Raw genomic sequence first — 18,410 nt, 5'->3', positions numbered from 1 at the left:
GGAATTGTATTTGTGGAAGCCTTTGCAGCCAAAAATTAAAGGATATTTGAAAGAGTAAAACATGGGTGAAGGAGTGTAGGGGGATGCCCCCAATGAGAGAGGGACAAACTAGCCTTTGTCCCCCAAAAAAGGAAGGAGGCCCAGAAGTTTCTCCCAACGATCAGGTGAAAAGACACCTTATAGGACCCCAGAGACTTCACTAAAACCTTGGGGTCACCTAATTGGATGAGAGCCAAAAGATCCCGCCTGGGCCATCAGGGAGAAAAAGAGAAGACAAAAGAACGACGAGGCTTTTGTGAAGGTGTTTTACCAGGAGCAGACCTCTGTACCTGGATCGGATTTTCTGTTTATTGTTTTTCCTTTTATTAAACAGTTTTGTTTCCAACACTGCAGCAGAAGCCATCCTCCTCATTATTTGCCTCCAAAGGTAATAGCTGAGCTATATTCTTTCTGTATTAAGTTCTCTTTTAAAGGCTCATAAAACCCTGGCCCGACAAAACAGAACTTAATAATGAGGAACCAATTTAGCTGAGACTCAGAATTCCCTTTGTGACCAGTTACAGACTTTTTTTAATGGCAAGCCACACCAAAATCAGCAGGACGGGAACATCTCAACGTCCTTCAAAACAGTTACACCTAATGACACCTTTGAAGGCCTCTGAAATTTAAGGTCGTATAATTTTCATATAATTTTAATTATTTTCATTTTCATTTTTTATACACAAAACAGAGGTTGCCTCACTTTCCTTTAGGCAGGAACAAGCCCTTTCTCATGTTGGAGAGTACACATGAAGATTTACATGGGCATTGCCGAAATTCTCAACCAAACTTTTGAGATGAAGTATTTCTAGTATAGCTGCAGCAATTTATCCAATTGCTAAGGTATTCTAAAATTGACTAGTTGACCCCAGATGTATTGGTACAAAGGCAAAGAGAATAAATACTTCCAAACTCCTATGAATCTTACTATGTACTGCAAGAAGTAAATGATATTTTGTTTAGCTGCATCTCAGCATGGACAAAGCTGTGCATGCAAAGTGGCCCTCGTTGCTATACAATATTACACAGGCCTGGTGGAAAAGGTTTGAGCTGTAGATAATCCGGGCCCCTCCAAAAGGACACAGATAACCAGGAATAGAAAAAACATAACTTTCTGCTGTCACAATTTTGTGTCAAAACCTTGGTTATGAGAAGAGAAAATAGATGTATTAAACGACCTGTTTTGTAGTTGGGGACTTCTCTGTCTTTCTCTTTTTGGACTGAATTGTTCCCCAGGAGTGTATAAAAATGACTCTGTAAAGAAAACTTTTCCAAAGATTCCTAAAAAAATTCAGGAGTACTCTGCTGCAAAATTTCAGGCACTTCAAGGCATTTTTAATTCAAGCTTCAAGCATTTCTATGGGAATTCTTGAGAGACCGCATACTTAATATATCCAACATCTCTGATTGGCAAAAGTCTTTATTTCAGATAGGGGTAGAGGAAGGACATCCTCTAAGATACGAGGGTTAAATACGAAGAATGACACATTTCAAGCAATTTGAGAAACATCTCTTTTTATTAATTTTTCAAACATGGATACATTTGAAAAGAGACAGGTCACTACAAAAGGGTAATTTTTACAAAACTAAGGGTAATTTTACCAAACTGACTACACTAAAGGGGCTCTGGAAGGAACGCTAATAAATAAGTCTAATTAAAGCTACAGTTTACAACTACAAATAAAGCTACAATTACAGTTACAACTATAACAAAAGCTACAGCTACAACAACATCTACAACTACAGCTAAAACTACAGCTACAACTAAACAACTACATTAAGATGATAAGAGGTTGCTGTCTTCGAGGTGTTCCAAGCAACCTCTATCGGCTTCTGAGTCTTCCACGAGGAAGGATGTGCAGGTGGAGCCAGGTTTTGCCTCAAAGTGTTGGCCACCGTTGTAACTAGAAGGTGCAGGACAAGGCCACAGCAAGATGTGTCTGCACAATGAAGTCATGAGCTGCAGCGTCTTCCTTCCGCAGGAGCAGGAAAGCAGCTTCAGGACTGCCAGTGACGAGGGAAACAATTGTGCAGAGTTCACGTGGCTGCCATCGGATGTGATCCCCAGCACAGCTCTGTGCAGGGAACGCCTCTCAGTGGCTGGAGAGCATCGTCCAGAGGCGAAATCGCAGCTGGCCATATGTTTGCATCAGCTCCCTGTGGGTGGCTGGATCTCGGGCCAGGTGCTCGAAGAGGTTGAGCGGCTCAACCCTTTGTGTTGCTGGCGACACGCTGATCTCTGCAGGAAGCCTCTCACTGCCTTGCACAAAGTGCTCCAGGCGTTTCAACTGCAGGCAGCGGTGCAGGTAGGCCATGACGTCCCACAGCCGCCGTTCAAATTCCCTCCTGCGCCACTGGGACAGCGGTACTGTGGTCAGCACGTGCATGACCACCGTCTTCCAGGTGTAGCTGGAAAACCCTGTGCCCCTCAGGATGCAGGTGAAGACCTGCAGGCATTTCAGGTGCAAGCTGTGACAGGGCAGCTGCCTGGCGATGTGCTGGAAGAATTTCGCCTCTGCCACAGCGTACGTCTCAGGCCACGCTGTGCTTGTGATGAGCTTGGCCTCGGCAGGCTGACTGCTCATAAAGTTGATGGGGCCACCTTTCTGGGGCTCTGTGGGCTGGCTGATGACAAAGATGTCGGAGTCCCCTTGGCGCACTCCAAAGAGCATCTCCACCATCAGGCTCTTCTTGCCTTTGGTAAGCTGGAATTGGCAGGACCGGCTGCAGGGCTGAAACACCAAGTGCCATGAGTAGGACTGAGGCACGTGCAGCCAGGAGCATCTCACCAGCTGGTGGAACCAGTGGGAGGTCTTCTCCACGTCCAGGTAGGAGCCGGTGCAGAGTGTCTCTAGGAGGCTGCGCTTCTGCTTCCGCCACAGCTCCTCCTGCGAGTGGTGCAGGAAGCACAACAGCTTCTCGCCCAGCTGCTCCCTCTCGCATGTGCACACCAGCTCCACGCGGACGCTGAAGGTCCTTGCTGCCATCTGCCCCGCACTGTTCAGTTCTAGGTGGAAGGCATGGCCTGGCGGGGGATTCAGCGGGACCAGCACACGGTACACGCCATCCCACTCGCGGGGACTCCAACCCTCAAAGGCACTGCCCACTCCAATGGCTTCTTGAGGCACTGGGTAGAAGCTATTGCTCACGCTGTCCACAAAGACACGTGAGAAACTCTCCATCAGCTCAGCTGTCACTGAGCAACCTTGCTCCAGCTCCTCCACAGGCCACTCTATGTGATCCACAAAAAGGATGGCTCCCTCATTCCCAGCATCTTGGGTGTCTTCTTCGTCTTCTGTTCCACCATTCCCAGCATCTTGGGTGTCTTCTCCATCTTCTGTTCCTGTACTGCTGCTTTCTTCCTTGTCACCGTCACTGTCTTCTTTTTCACTGGCAGCCACGTTACCTTGTTCATCTTCTTTTCTCTCCTCCTTCTTGTTTTCCTCCACATTCGTATCACCTTGCTCTTCAACCTTGTTTCTATCACTTTCATCTTCTTCTATAACTTCGTTCTTTTCTTCCTCAGTTTCAGCAAAGGAACTATGGGCTTCTTCATTCCCACGTTCACCACTATCTTCCTGCCCAGTGCAATCCCTGCTTTTCTCTTCACTGGCATCACTGCTTTCCTGCACCTTCACATCCGTGTATACTTCCTGTCCATTTACGTTGTCCTCACCTTCATTTACATCATCATTGTTGCCTGCCTTCATATTTGAGCCATTGGTGTTTTCTTCATTCCCATCTTCTTCCTTTCCAGCGTCCTTGTCCTGCTCCACCTGTACATCCTTGTTTTGTCCTTCATCTGCTTCATCCACCTCTTCTGCCTTTTCTGCAACGTTGCCAGGTTCTTCTTCAGTTTCTTCAGCAGTATTATCTCCTGGCACATTCCCATCATTCCATCCATCATCTTTCTTTAACTCGTGGCCATTGTCACTGTAAACATCATTGTCTTCCTCCACCTGTACATCCTTGTTTTCTCCTTCTTCTGCTTCATCCACCCCTTCTGCCTTTTCTGCAACGTTGCCAGGTTCTTCTTCAGTTTCTTCAGCAGTGTTATCTCCTGGCACATACCCATCATTCCATCGTTCATCCTTCTTTAACTCATGGCCATTGTCATTGTAAACATCGCTGTCTTCCTCCACCTTGATGTCACAATTCCCTTCAATGACGTCATCGTCTCCTTCATCTGCAGCCACGGGACTGCCTTCTCTGTCACTTCCGCTCCCGTTGTTGTCAGCCTCCACAGTTACATCAGTGTTTTCTTTGCCTTCCTCCGAATAAGGACTGTCTTCTTCCTGTTGTGTTCCACTCTCGTCGTGTCCAAAGTCGTTGCAGGAGCTCTGGTCCTTGCCGCTGCTGCTGGCCTCACGGCTCCTTCTCCTGCAGCTAAAGCACAGGCCCAAGAGGAGCAGGACTCCAGCAAGAGCCCAGAATGGCCACTGCTGCAGAGCACCAAAGAGCACGGCTGCCCAGCCCTCGTCCAGGGGCCCCTGCTCCAGCTCCTGCAGCAGCCGAGCCATCTCCTGGTCCAGCAGCTCCTGACGCTCCTGCATACGCTGGTGCGTAGCCTCATCCAGCCCATCTCCAGCCGGCTGGGGGTACTGGATCAGGCTTTGCACGAGCACGAAGATCACTGATAGCAAAGCCATGGTCTGCAGGAGGACACACAGAAAGGGTTCAGTGGGGCCGGAATGGAGACAGGCAGTGGGGGTCAGGAGGCGCAGGGATGTGGCGGCAGGAGGGAGAGGGCCCCCGGCAGTTGGCAGGCACGAGGTCTGCACCGCTGCTGCCCAGCAAGCGCCGCGCCCTCAGGAAGGCGCTCCCGCCGGGCGCTGGGCCCTGGGTGCGGGGACAGGAGCACGGCCCGGTAGCGGAGCCTCTGCCCCAGCCCTCCTCCAGCCGCAGCCCTCCTCCAGCTCTGTCTCCTTGCTGCTGTGCACTCACCGCTCGCCCAGGCTCTACTGGGGCAGCCGCACGTGCTCTGGCCTTTTATAGCTGCCCCCATTGTGATGCGGCCCTGGTGCTGTCACAGAACCCAGAGCGCATCACCCAGCCCCGCCCGCCCTCCCCAGCCCGGGCAGGGAACTCATCATGGCCCTGGGCACCCAAAGCCCCAAGAGACACCAAGTGCAGACCCATCACTTGGGAACCTGGGAACCCCAGAGCTTCCCTTCACAAAGCAGGCACAAGGGCGCTCACACACAACTCTTGTCAAATATAAATTTGGGTGACATGACCCATGGATGTTCTCGGTATACAAGTGTAGGCTTTTATTTCATACTGGTGGGGGACATTTTTTATTATTAGTATTTCTACTTATTACTTTTGGGGCAGGGTGTCACGTAGGCTAATGCTCTGTTACAGATTTAGTGATAAATCCTTCTGAAAGTAATCCAGGTTGCTTGGATGATGCAGAGGAAGATTTAATACCATCCTGAAAAGGCCAAAAAGTTGAATGACAAAATTTTGGTGCCTTCAATAAACTCTTAGCTCTCAAACTCTATGGTTCAACACCACGCAAAATTCTGGTAGAGCCAGGATTTTGTTGAGAAAGTAGAATGTCTGGTTTTTGAAATTTGTGCAAAGATGTACCTCTGTCACTCCCACCATCTTCTAAATTGTCTCCCTCAAACAGAGATAGCCAATCTCTCTGACCGATTAAGGAACTTCTGCCTCTTTCTGCTGTCTCTTTGTGTATTTATCTCCAAAGGACTGTGAGTACAGGAGAGATTATACTCCTCAACCATTCTTTGGGGAACTCACCAATAAATAGAACTGCAGAAATGGGGAGGGAGGAAAGGGAAACAGGATGTGACTTGAGTACCTGCATAGTGACCACAGATGTCCACTGCTAGACAGACACTGGTGTCAGGCGGAGCATGCCCTCTCATTAGTGCGCAGAAGGACAACCATGTTGGGATTTCTGAAACTGCTCTGAATTGGATCTGCTTAACCGATGTCATTAGTAAAATCAGTCAAAGAGTTTTGAACCGTCTTCCAACCTGAGGCCACTTATCATTGGATCTGACCTTCAAGTTCTCTAGCTTAAAAAAAATAAAAAAAAAGTCTGTAAGAAATTTGCTGGTTTTCCTATTACTAAATGCCTTCAGCTTTATATTTAGCTTACTGCACATACAAGACACTTTCCTTGCATGGACAGCAGTGTCCATCCATCGTCAAGCTGGGGTATATTTTAAGTCTCAAGGATCAGTGCCTCCAGAAAGCATTTTTGAGATAAAACAGGCAAAGTATTTTGCGGAACTATACAATCTTCCAGCAGCAGGATCTTCAATCTCACATAAACACTTCCTATTTCTCCACAAAGGCATCCGAGATAGATTTTTCTGAGAAATAACAAACCATCAACAATTTATTAAATAACAAACAAGAGGAAAACACCACTTCCTCAGTCACCACGTTTTCCTTGATTTTTATAAGCCTTCGGATTCACAGCTGCTGGTACTACCACAGTAGCCGGGTTTTTTTCTAGTTTTACTTTCTCTTCCAGCAGAACAAGCACAGCTGCAAACTCATTTCTAGGCTCTCTTGTACATCCACATTCCAACCAGTCATAGTTGCACAACATCCCATCAGGGTACTGGGATTACTGCAGTGTCACAGACAGTTCAAGTGAGGTTCAAGGAGCTGTACAGTTTTAACTATGTTTTGTATGGATAATTAAATGATGTATGACATGGAAATAAGCCAGCTGTACTGAAACTTAACAAACTAACTGCTCTGATGCAACAGTCAAGCATCTCATCATTTGTAAAATGAAATAGGTTTAAAGCAAAAACCATGTAGAGAAAAGAATGCCTGACATTGTAAAGTAGCATGTTCAAAGGACCATTTTTGACCATTAAGCAAGTGTACTCACATTAAGCAAGTGTACTACATTTTCCAAAGACTTCCTGGCACCAAAATGCTCTCTGTTTGCTTTTTCACCATGTTAAAGAATGGATCACTCTTAGGGGGAAGAAAATCCTGTGTGCAAACCTCTGCATGAAACTAAGCAATCCTTAAACGTGGCTAATTTCCATGTGGAGCTGACGATTTAGCACTGGCATCCTTCAGCAAAAGAGAAAGATCTGCCTGTCTTTAGTTTACTTCTGTAAGATGAAAAAGGTGAAGAGTGTGAATTTGATCTTGCTTCAATTGTCTTCAGTGGCCAAACACTTGCCATGACTTCAGTGGGAGTGAGACTGCATCTTAATTCCTTCAATGTGGAGAAAACCAAATCAGCTGAGAATAATGCTCTTGTGTATTGGATTTAAATTACTACCATAGTTGTTTTTAACAGTGCTAAGCAAATCCTGTTTTAAAAGCCACAGGTTCCTTCAGTCATGCTTATTCCTATGTATTGTGTCACAATGTAGGGTTCCATGTTCTCTGACCAAGTCACAAGTGTTCACAGCAAGCAAGGCTTGCTCTGGGGCATGGCCACATTCCCACATGGGAATGATGTATGTTTGTGGATGTCACAGGTGACAACATCCAAGTGTGGGCTGAGGCATCCCCCTCAGCCAATAAACCAGGGTGCACACTTTTGTAAAATGAATGCATTCACTGAGAACAAAGACTATACTAACTAGGATGTCCATGAAACGCAGCAAAGTAAATCAAATCAACGGGGTTACATTTGCAATTAGGAATCTGCATTTCTGCAGGGAAATGTTAGGATAGCTACAAATTTTAAAACATTCCATTTTTGTTTTCCTTAGAAGGCAATCAGCCCTCTGGTTTGGCTGTTCTCTACTCTTCCTTATAAAGTAGAACTTAGAGAACTGCTCAGAAAATATGTATGTAAGTACCTCTCAATTAATTAGAAAGTATTATTACTCAGAACATAGACAGAAACAAGACTATCTACACTGAATGAATTAAACATATATGAATTCGGACACAGACCCTTCCATTCTTTGGTAAGGGATGCTGTCCTGCAAATTACATTAATGAATGAGACTGAGAGATGAAAACCTTCTGCATCTGCTCTAGAGGTTGGAATGAGGATGTTAAATGAGGCAGACAAGGAGGATTTGCTACTTAGGGATACTGAACATCACTTCTGTGCTTGAGGAGTCCTGCAGTTTGGATGAAGGTCACAGGTTATCTCCAGCTGCATAAAAATGAGTGATAAATATCTACTGTTTCTCTTAGACTGAAAGCAGTGTTAAACAAAGAGTATTAAAATAAGGAATATTACTCAAAAATCATCCCATGGTTTTCTAAAGACGGCAATCTTCTATTAGCAGACAGTTTGTTACCTCCTCCATATATTAAAGCTGTAACATAATAATAAAAGCAGCTCAAACTCTTTGAAGTATCAAAGATACATAGATTAAATAAGATCTATGCAGTGAGAGCACCCTAAAAACACCACAAGAGCAGTGACAATTTCTGAGATAGTAATGACATGAACCAATATTTAAGAGTTAAGTCTAAATGAAGAAGATAATTTTTCAACTAATGGAAAATGTGGGAATAAAGGATGAGATATGTGATTAAATTTCATAGTGTATTAACAAAGGTGGAGAATGTCTTACTTTGATTCTGTATTACAACATATTTCAATTGCATTGTGTGTAGTTTTAGTTTTATACATGCATGATTTTTTAGAACACATATTTAGACTGGAGCACACAATAATGGAAATCCATCGTGTGACATTGCATTGATCCCCACATCACTCACTGGAGTATCTTAGCATTTCCAGCAGAGGTTCTCACTTCTTAAGATGAAAACCCAGAGAAGATGCAAACCTGTAACTGCCATTAAGAGAAGGTCTAAGATTTTAATTGCTGTCTGAACACAAAGGAGCTGCACATGCTGTGGTTTCTTGAAGCACTCCTGCAGTTACAGACGCATCTTTAACTAGCCCACCCTGTCCCTCTTCCCCATCCACCACTGACTGATGCAGCTGGGAGATTCAGTAACTGCGGAGCAAAACCTTGCTTACTTTCAGCTCTCCTGCCCCAGCAAATGCTCAGCTCTTCTGGGAAGATGGACCTATGCCATAAACACACTGCACCTTGAAGGGAATGAAACCTTCCCTTCAAAGACACGCACGTGACCAGGTGTTTGGAACTGCCTGCTGTTGCCATTTTCCGTCTCTTTTCCACAAAGAAGGGAAAGAACCCTGTATCTTCCTCTTCGTGATATTTCAAGTCTTAATTCCAAAGAACAGAGATGCCAGGACTTGTCAGTGACATGACTAACAATTTTAGGAGAACTGGCAAGACACTTCATTTCTCCTACATCTTACTCACAGAAACCATGGTGTAGCCATGATATTTTATGAAAAATTCTCTGCTAGGATTTTTCCCGTCCTGAGGAGCTGAGAGCCTCAGGAAAGAAATGTAAACAATAACTGTCTGCTGCTGTGGAATGCAACAGGTGCATCTTCCATTGGTCCATGTGGATTGTTTTCACTTGATGACCAATCACAGCCACCTGTGCCAAGGCTGTGAGCAGTCACAAGATTTTGTTATGCATTCTATTCTTTTCTATTCTTGTTCTTTGCAGCCTTCTGATCTTTCTTCTCTCTCTGTTCTGTAGTATAATATTAATATAATTCTATATATATGTATAGAATATATATATTCTATATATATATTCTATATCTATCTATCTATCTATATATATAAAATATAAAACTAATTCTTTAGTATATATTAATATAATATATAACATAATAAATCAGCCTTCTGAGAAAAATGGAGTCAAGGCTCATGTCCCCACACTTGGATGGTCCGCCTCAACACTCAGTGGACTTGGCTTACAACAGCATGATCATGGCTTACTTAAAAAATCTCCAGCAGCAGAGCCACAGCAAAAAGGCTTCCAAAGTAAAAACGCCATTCTGTTCTGATAATAGGTATTTGCATTTATAAAACAAATTTTGACTGCTTAGCATCAAGTCACATGTGTGGTGACCATGCTACCATTCCTCAACTCCAGAACAGTGTAAGAATGTAGCAATGAGGAACCAATTTAGCTGAGACTCAGAATTCCCTTTGTGACCAGTTACAGACTTTTTTTAATGGCAAGCCACACCAAAATTAGCAGGACGGGAACATCTCAACGTCCTTCAAAACAGTTACACCTAATGACACCTTTGAAGGCCTCTGAAATTTAAGGTCGTATAATTTTCATATAATTTTAATTATTTTCATTTTCATTTTTTATACACAAAACAGAGGTTGCCTCACTTTCCTTTAGGCAGGAACAAGCCCTTTCTCATGTTGGAGAGTACACATGAAGATTTACATGGGCATTGCCGAAATTCTCAACCAAACTTTTGAGATAAAGTATTTCTAGTATAGCTGCAGCAATTTATCCAATTGCTAAGGTATTCTAAAATTGACTAGTTGACCCCAGATGTATTGGTACAAAGGCAAAGAGAATAAATACTTCCAAACTCCTATGAATCTTACTATGTACTGCAAGAAGTAAATGATATTTTATTTAGCTGCATCTCAGCATGGACAAAGCTGTGCATGCAAAGTGGCCCTCGTTGCTATACAATATTACACAGGCCTGGTGGAAAAGGTTTGAGCTGTAGATAATCCGGGCCCCTCCAAAAGGACACAGATAACCAGGAATAGAGAAAACATAACTTTCTGCTGTCACAATTTTGTGTCAAAACCTTGGTTATGAGAAGAGAAAAAAAGATGTATTAAACGACCTGTTTTGTAGTTGGGGACTTCTCTGTCTTTCTCTTTTTGGACTGAATTGTTCCCCAGGAGTGTATAAAAATGACTCTGTAAAGAAAACTTTTCCAAAGATTCCTAAAAAAATTCAGGAGTACTCTGCTGCAAAATTTCAGGCACTTCAAGGCATTTTTAATTCAAGCTTCAAGCATTTCTATGGGAATTCTTGAGAGACCGCATACTTAATATATCCAACATCTCGGATTGGCAAAAGTCTTTATTTCAGATAGGGGTAGAGGAAGGACATCCTCTAAGATACGAGGGTTAAATACAAAGAATGACACATTTCAAGCAATTTGAGAAACATCTCTTTTTATTAATTTTTCAAACATGGATACATTTGAAAAGAGACAGGTCACTACAAAAGGGTAATTTTTACAAAACTAAGGGTAATTTTACCAAACTGACTACACTAAAGGGGCTCTGGAAGGAACGCTAATAAATAAGTCTAATTAAAGCTACAGTTTACAACTACAAATAAAGCTACAATTACAGTTACAACTATAACAAAAGCTACAGCTACAACAACATCTACAACTACAACTAAAATTACAGCTACAACTAAACAACTACATTAAGATGATAAGAGGTTGCTGTCTTCGAGGTGTTCCAAGCAACCTCTATCGGCTTCTGAGTCTTCCACGAGGAAGGATGTGCAGGTGGAGCCAGGTTTTGCCTCAAAGAGTTGGCCACCGTTGTAACTAGAAGGTGCAGGACAAGGCCACAGCAAGATGTGTCTGCACAATGAAGTCATGAGCTGCAGCGTCTTCCTTCCGCAGGAGCAGGAAAGCAGCTTCAGGACTGCCAGTGACGAGGGAAACAATTGTGCAGAGTTCACGTGGCTGCCATCGGATGTGATCCCCAGCACAGCTCTGTGCAGGGAACGCCTCTCAGTGGCTGGAGAGCATCGTCCAGAGGCGAAATCGCAGCTGGCCATATGTTTGCATCACCACTCTGTGGGTGGCTGGATCTCGGGCCAGGTGCTCGAAGAGGTTGAGCGGCTCAACCCTTTGTGTTGCTGGCGACACGCTGATCTCTGCAGGAAGCCTCTCACTGCCTTGCACAAAGTGCTCCAGGCGTTTCAACTGCAGGCAGCGGTGCAGGTAGGCCATGACGTCCCACAGCCGCCGTTCAAATTCCCTCCTGCGCCACTGGGACAGCGGTACTGTGGTCAGCACGTGCATGACCACCGTCTTCCAGGTGTAGCTGGAAAACCCTGTGCCCCTCAGGATGCAGGTGAAGACCTGCAGGCATTTCAGGTGCAAGCTGTGACAGGGCAGCTGCCTGGCGATGTGCTGGAAGAATTTCGCCTCTGCCACAGCGTACGTCTCAGGCCACGCTGTGCTTGTGATGAGCTTGGCCTCGGCAGGCTGACTGCTCATAAAGTTGATGGGGCCACCTTTCTGGGGCTCTGTGGGCTGGCTGATGACAAAGATGTCGGAGTCCCCTTGGCGCACTCCAAAGAGCATCTCCACCATCAGGCTCTTCTTGCCTTTGGTAAGCTGGAATTGGCAGGACCGGCTGCAGGGCTGAAACACCAAGTGCCATGAGTAGGACTGAGGCACGTGCAGCCAGGAGCATCTCACCAGCTGGTGGAACCAGTGGGAGGTCTTCTCCACGTCCAGGTAGGAGCCGGTGCAGAGTGTCTCTAGGAGGCTGCGCTTCTGCTTCCGCCACAGCTCCTCCTGCGAGTGGTGCAGGAAGCACAACAGCTTCTCGCCCAGCTGCTCCCTCTCGCATGTGCACACCAGCTCCACGCGGACGCTGAAGGTCCTTGCTGCCATCTGCCCCGCACTGTTCAGTTCTAGGTGGAAGGCATGGCCTGGCGGGGGATTCAGCGGGACCAGCACACGGTACACGCCATCCCACTCGCGGGGACTCCAACCCTCAAAGGCACTGCCCACTCCAATGGCTTCTTGAGGCACTGGGTAGAAGCTATTGCTCACGCTGTCCACAAAGACACGCGTGAAACTCTCCATCAGCTCAGCTGTCACTGAGCAACCTTGCTCCAGCTCCTCCACAGGCCACTCTATGTGATCCACAAAAAGGATGGCTCCCTCATTCCCAGCATCTTGGGTGTCTTCTCCGTCTTCTGTTCCACCATTCCCAGCATCTTGGGTGTCTTCTCCATCTTCTGTTCCAGCACTGCTGCTTTCTTCCTTGTCACCGTCACTGTCTTCTTTTTCACTGGCAGCCACGTTACCTTGTTCATCTTCTTTTCTATCCTCCTTCTTGTTTTCCTCCACATTTGTATCACATTGCTCTTCAACCTTGTTTCTATCACTTTCATCTTCTTCTATAACTTCGTTCTTTTCTTCCTCAGTTTCAGCAAAGGAACTATGGGCTTCTTCATTCCCACGTTCACCACTATCTTCCTGCCCAGTGCAATCCCTGCTTTTCTCTTCACTGGCATCACTGCTTTCCTGCACCTTCACATCCGTGTATACTTCCTGTCCATTTACGTTGTCCTCACCTTCATTTACATCATCAGGGTTGCCTGCCTTCATATTTGCGCCATTGGTGTTTTCTTCATTTCCATCTTCTTCTTCCTTTCCAGCGTCCTTGTCTTGCTCCACCTGTAAATCCTTGTTTTCTCCCTCATCTGCTTCATCCACCTCTTCTGCCTTTTCTGCAACGTTGCCAGGTTCTTCTTCAGTTTCTTCATCAGTATTATCTCCTAGCACATTCCCATCATTCCATCCATCATCTTTCTTTAACTCGTGGCCATTGTCATTGTAAACATCATTGTCTTCCTCCACCTGTACATCCTTGTTTTCTCCTTCATCTCGATCATCCACCTCTTCGGCCTTTTCTGCAATGTTGCCAGGTTCTTCTTCAGTTTCATCAGTGGTGTTATCTCCTGGCACATTCCCATCATTCCATCGTTCATCCTTCTTTAACTCATGGCCATTGTCATTGTAAACATCGCTGTCTTCCTCCACCTTGATGTCACAATTCCCTTCAATGACGTCATCGTCTCCTTCATCTGCAGCCACGGGACTGCCTTCTCTGTCACTTCCGCTCCCGTTGTTGTCAGCCTCCACAGTTACATCAGTGTTTTCTTCGCCTTCCTCCGAATAAGGACTGTCTTCTTCCTGTTGTGTTCCACTCTCGTCGTGTCCAAAGTCGTTGCAGGAGCTCTGGTCCTTGCCGCTGCTGCTGGCCTCACGGCTCCTTCTCCTGCAGCTAAAGCACAGGCCCAAGAGGAGCAGGACTCCAGCAAGAGCCCAGAATGGCCACTGCTGCAGAGCACCAAAGAGCACGGCTGCCCAGCCCTCGTCCAGGGGCCCCTGCTCCAGCTCCTGCAGCAGCCGAGCCATCTCCTGGTCCAGCAGCTCCTGACGCTCCTGCATACGCTGGTGCGTAGCCTCATCCAGCCCATCTCCAGCCGGCTGGGGGTACTGGATCAGGCTTTGCACAAGCACGAAGATCAGTGATAGCAAAGCCATGGTCTGCAGGAGGACACACAGAAAGGGTTCAGTGGGGCCAGAATGGAGACAGGCAGTGGGGGTCAGGAGGCGCAGGGATGTGGCGGCAGGAAGGAGAGGGCCCCCGGCAGTTGCAGGCACGAGGTCTGCACCGCTGCTGCCCAGCAAGCGCCGCGCCCTCAGGAAGGCGCTCCCGCCGGGCGCTGGGCCCTGGGTGCGGGGACAGGAGCACGGCCCGGTAGCGGAGCCTCTGCCCCGGCCCTCCTCCAGCCGCAGCCCTCCTCCTGCTCTGTCTCCTCGCTGCTGTGCACTCACCGCTCGCCCAGGCTCTACTGGGGCAGCCGCACGCGCTCTGGCCTTTTATAGCTGCCCCCATTGTGACGCGGCCCTGGTGCTGTCACAGAACCCAGAGCGCATCACCCAGCCCCGCCCGCCCTCCCCAGCCCGGGCAGGGAACTCATCATGGCCCTGGGCACCCAAAGCCCCAAGAGACACCAAGTGCAGACCCATCACTCGGGAACCTGGGAACCCCAGAGCTTCCCTTCACAAAGCAGGCACAAGTGCACTCACACACAACTCCTGTCTAATATAAATTTGGGTGACATGACCCATGGATGTTCTCGGTATACAAGTGTAGGTTTTTATTTCATACTGGTGGGGGACATTTTTTATTATTCGTATTTCTACTTATTACTTTTGGGGCAGGGTGTCACGTAGGCTAATGCTGTCTTACGGATTTCTGAAAGAAATCCAGGTTGCTTGGATGATGCAGAGGAAGATTTAATACCATCCTGAAAAGGCCAAAATTTGAATGACAAAATTTTGGTGCCTTCAATAACCTCTTCGCTCTCAAACTCTATGGTTCAACACCATGCAAAATTCTGGTAGAGCCAGGATTTTGTTGAGAAAGTAGGATTTCTGGTTTTTGAAATTTGTGCAAAGATGTACCTCTGTCACTCCCACCATCTTCTAAATTGTCTCCCTCAAACAGAGTTAGCCAATCTCTCTGACCAATAAAGGAACTTCTGCCTCTTTCTGCTGTCTCTTTGTGTATTTATCTCCAAAGGACTGTGAGTACAGGAGAGATTATACTCCTCCACCATTCTTTGGGGAACTCACCAATAAATAGAACTGCAGAAATGGGGAGGGAGGAAAGGGAAACAGGATGTGACTTGAGTACCTGCATAGTGACCACAGATGTCCACTGCTAGACAGACACTGGTGTCAGGCGGATCATGCCCTCTCATTAGTGCGCAGAAGGACAATCATGTTGGGATTTCTGAAACTGCTCTGAATTGGATCTGCTTAACAGATGTCATTAGTAAAATCAGTCAAAGAGTTTTGAACCGTCTTCCAAGCTGATGCCACTTATCATGGATCTTCCCCCGTTCTTCTAGGGAGACTGGTTTTGATGTTTTCCCATCCTTCTTTCTACAAGGGAGCAAAAATTCTTTACTCTTTCAGTTCTGTTTCCTCTCATTTCCCAAGATTTAATAAAGTGAACACTCAGCAGAATAGTTCTGTATTTTTTGAACACAATTCTTCTTTTATCCAATTGTGGCCCTCTGTGACCATGAAAAAACAAAAAGTGTTGTGAGCTAAGGATTATACTTAAGAGGTGGATATGGGTCATTTCTCCAAGGTTGTTCTTAGTTCAACTGCTATGTAAACTGTTGATGTCAGTGACTGGAAGCTGTTCTCCAGGACATTATATCTATGATAATTATATGACAGAAAATGCAATATATAGTTGGATCTGACCTTCAAGTTCTCTAGCTTAAAAAAAAAAAAAAAAAAAAGTCTGTAAGAAATTTGCTGGTTTTCCTATTACTAAATGCCTTCAGATTTATATTTAGCTTACTGCACATACAAGAGACTCTCCTTGCATGGACAGCAGTGCCCATCCATCGTCAAGCTGGGGTATATTTTAAGTCTCAATGATCACTGCCTCCAGAAAGCATTTTTCAGACAAAAGAGGCAAAGTATTTTGCGGAACTATACAATCTTCCAGCAGCAGGATCCTCACTCTCACATAAACACTTCCTATTTTTCCACAAAGGCATCCGAGATAGATTTTTCTGAGAAATAACAAACCATCAACAATTTATTAAATAACAAACAAGAGGAAAACACCACTTCCTCAGTCACCACGTTTTCCTTGATTTTTATAAGCCTTCGGATTCACAGCTGCTGGTACTACCACAGTAGCCGGGTTTTTTTCTAGTTTTACTTTCTCTTTCAGCAGAACAAGCACAGCTGCAAAATGCAAACTCATTTCTAGGCTCTCTTGTACATCCACATTCCAACCAGTCATAGTTGCACAACATCCCATCAGGGTACTGGGATTACTGCAGTGTCACAGACAGTTCAGGTGAGGTTCAAGGAGCTGTACAGTTTTAACTATGTTTTATATGGATAATTAAATGATGTATGACATGGAAATAAGCCAGCTGTACTGAAACTTAATAAACTAACTGCTCTGATGCAACAGTCAAGCATCTCATCATTTGTAAAATGAAATAGGTTTAAAGCAAAAACCATGTAGAGAAAAGAATGCCTGACATTGTAAAGTCGCATGTTCAAAGGACCATTTTGAACATTAAGCAAGTGTACTCACATTAAGCAAGTGCACTACATTTTCCAAAGACTTCCTGGCACCAAAATGCTCTCTGTTTGCTTTTTTACCATGTTAAAGAATGGATCACTCTTAGGGGGAAGAAAATCCTGTGTGCAAACCACTGCATGAAACTAAACAATCCTTAAACGTGGCTAATTTCCATGTGGAGCTGATGATTTAGCACTGGCATCCTTCAGCAAAAGAGAAAGATCTGCCTGTCTCTAGTTTACTTCTGTAAGATGAAAAAGGTGAAGGTGTGAATTTGATCTTGCTTCAATTGACTTCAGTGGCCAAACCCTTGCCATGACTTCAGTGGGAGTGAGACCGCATCTTAATTCCTTCAATGTGGAGAAATCCAAATCAGCTGAGAATAATGCTCTTGTTTATTGGATTTAAATCACTACCATAGTTATTTTTAACAGTGCTAAGCAAATCCTGTTTTAAAAGCCACAGGTTACCTTCAGTCATGCTTATTCCTATGTATTGTGTCACAATGTAGGGTTCCATGTCCTCTGACCAAGTCACAAGTGTTCACAGCAAGCGAGGCTTGCTCTGGGGCATGGCCACATTCCCACATGGGAATAATGTATATTTGTGGATGTCACTGGTGACAACATCCAAATGTGGGCTGAGGCATCCCCCTCAGCCAATAAACCAGGGTGCACACTTTTGTAAAATGAATGCATTCACTGAGAACAAAGACTATACTAACTAGGATGTCCATGAAAAGCAGCAAAGGAAATCAAATCAACGGGGTTACATTTGCAATTAGGAATCTGCATTTCTGCAGGGAAATGTTAGGATAGCTACAAATTTTAAAACATTCCATTTTTGTTTTCTTTTCCTTAGAAGGCAATCAGCCTTCTGGTTTGGCTGTTCTCTACTCTTCCTTATAAAGTAGAACTTAGAGAAATGCTCAGAAAATATGTATGCAAGTACCTCTCAATTAATTAGAAAATATTATTACTCAGAAGAAAGACAGAAACAAGACTATCTACACTGAATGAATTAAACATATATGAATTCGGACACAGACCCTTCCATTCTTTGGTAAGGGATGCTGTCCTGCAAATTACATTAATGAATGAGACTGAGAGATGAAAACCTTCTGCATCTGCTCTAGCGGTTGGAATGAGGATGTTAAAGAAGGCAGACAAGGAGGATGTGCTACTTAGGGATACTGAACATCACTTCTGTGCTTGAGGAGTCCTGCAGTTTGGATGAAGGTCACAGGTTATCTCCAGCTGCATAAAAATGAGTGATAAATATCTACTGTTTCTCTTAGACTGAAAGCAGTGTTAAACAAAGAGTATTAAAATAAGGAATATTACTCAAAAATCATCCCCTGCTTTTCTAAATACAGCAATCTTCTATTAGAAGACAGTTTGTTACCTCCTCCATATATTAAAGCTGTAACATAATAATAAAAGCAGCTCAAACTTGTTGAAGTATCAAAGATACATAGATTAAATAAGATCTATGCAGTGAGAGCACCCTAAAAACATCACAAGAGCAGTGACAATTTCTGAGGTAGTAATGACATGAACCAATATTTAAAAGTTAAGTCTAAATGAAGAAGATAATTTTTCAACTATTGGAAAATGTGGGAATAAAGGA

At 44.9% G+C, this 18,410-nt stretch overlaps 2 protein-coding genes and 1 long non-coding RNA gene across 3 annotated transcripts; 1 reads left to right on the top strand and 2 right to left on the bottom strand.

Annotated features, from left to right (window-relative positions):
* Nucleotides 1-1,537: 1,537 nt before the first annotated feature.
* Nucleotides 1,538-4,703, bottom strand: LOC135301611 (inositol 1,4,5-trisphosphate receptor-interacting protein-like). Its single transcript, XM_064421853.1, has one exon. It carries the CDS (start codon nt 4,686-4,688, stop codon nt 2,133-2,135), a length of 2,556 nt encoding a protein of 851 aa, XP_064277923.1. The 5' UTR covers nt 4,689-4,703; the 3' UTR covers nt 1,538-2,132.
* Nucleotides 4,704-7,457: 2,754 nt separating this feature from the next.
* Nucleotides 7,458-18,305, top strand: LOC135301226 (uncharacterized). The gene is made up of 3 exons (XR_010362958.1): nt 7,458-7,653; nt 7,761-7,842; nt 17,917-18,305. It is a non-coding gene; the product is annotated as an uncharacterized LOC135301226 (long non-coding RNA).
* LOC135301610 (inositol 1,4,5-trisphosphate receptor-interacting protein-like) lies at nt 11,044-14,215 on the bottom strand. The gene has a single exon (XM_064421852.1). The coding sequence runs from the start codon at nt 14,195-14,197 to the stop codon at nt 11,639-11,641; it is 2,559 nt and encodes an 852-aa protein (XP_064277922.1). The 5' UTR covers nt 14,198-14,215; the 3' UTR covers nt 11,044-11,638.
* Nucleotides 18,306-18,410: the final 105 nt, after the last annotated feature.

This window comes from Passer domesticus, chromosome 5 (assembly GCF_036417665.1).
Source record: "Passer domesticus isolate bPasDom1 chromosome 5, bPasDom1.hap1, whole genome shotgun sequence".
Taxonomy (NCBI): Eukaryota; Metazoa; Chordata; class Aves; order Passeriformes; family Passeridae; genus Passer; species Passer domesticus.
Note: the sequence above shows the minus strand (reverse complement) of the source record. Positions and strands in the feature narration are given on the sequence as shown.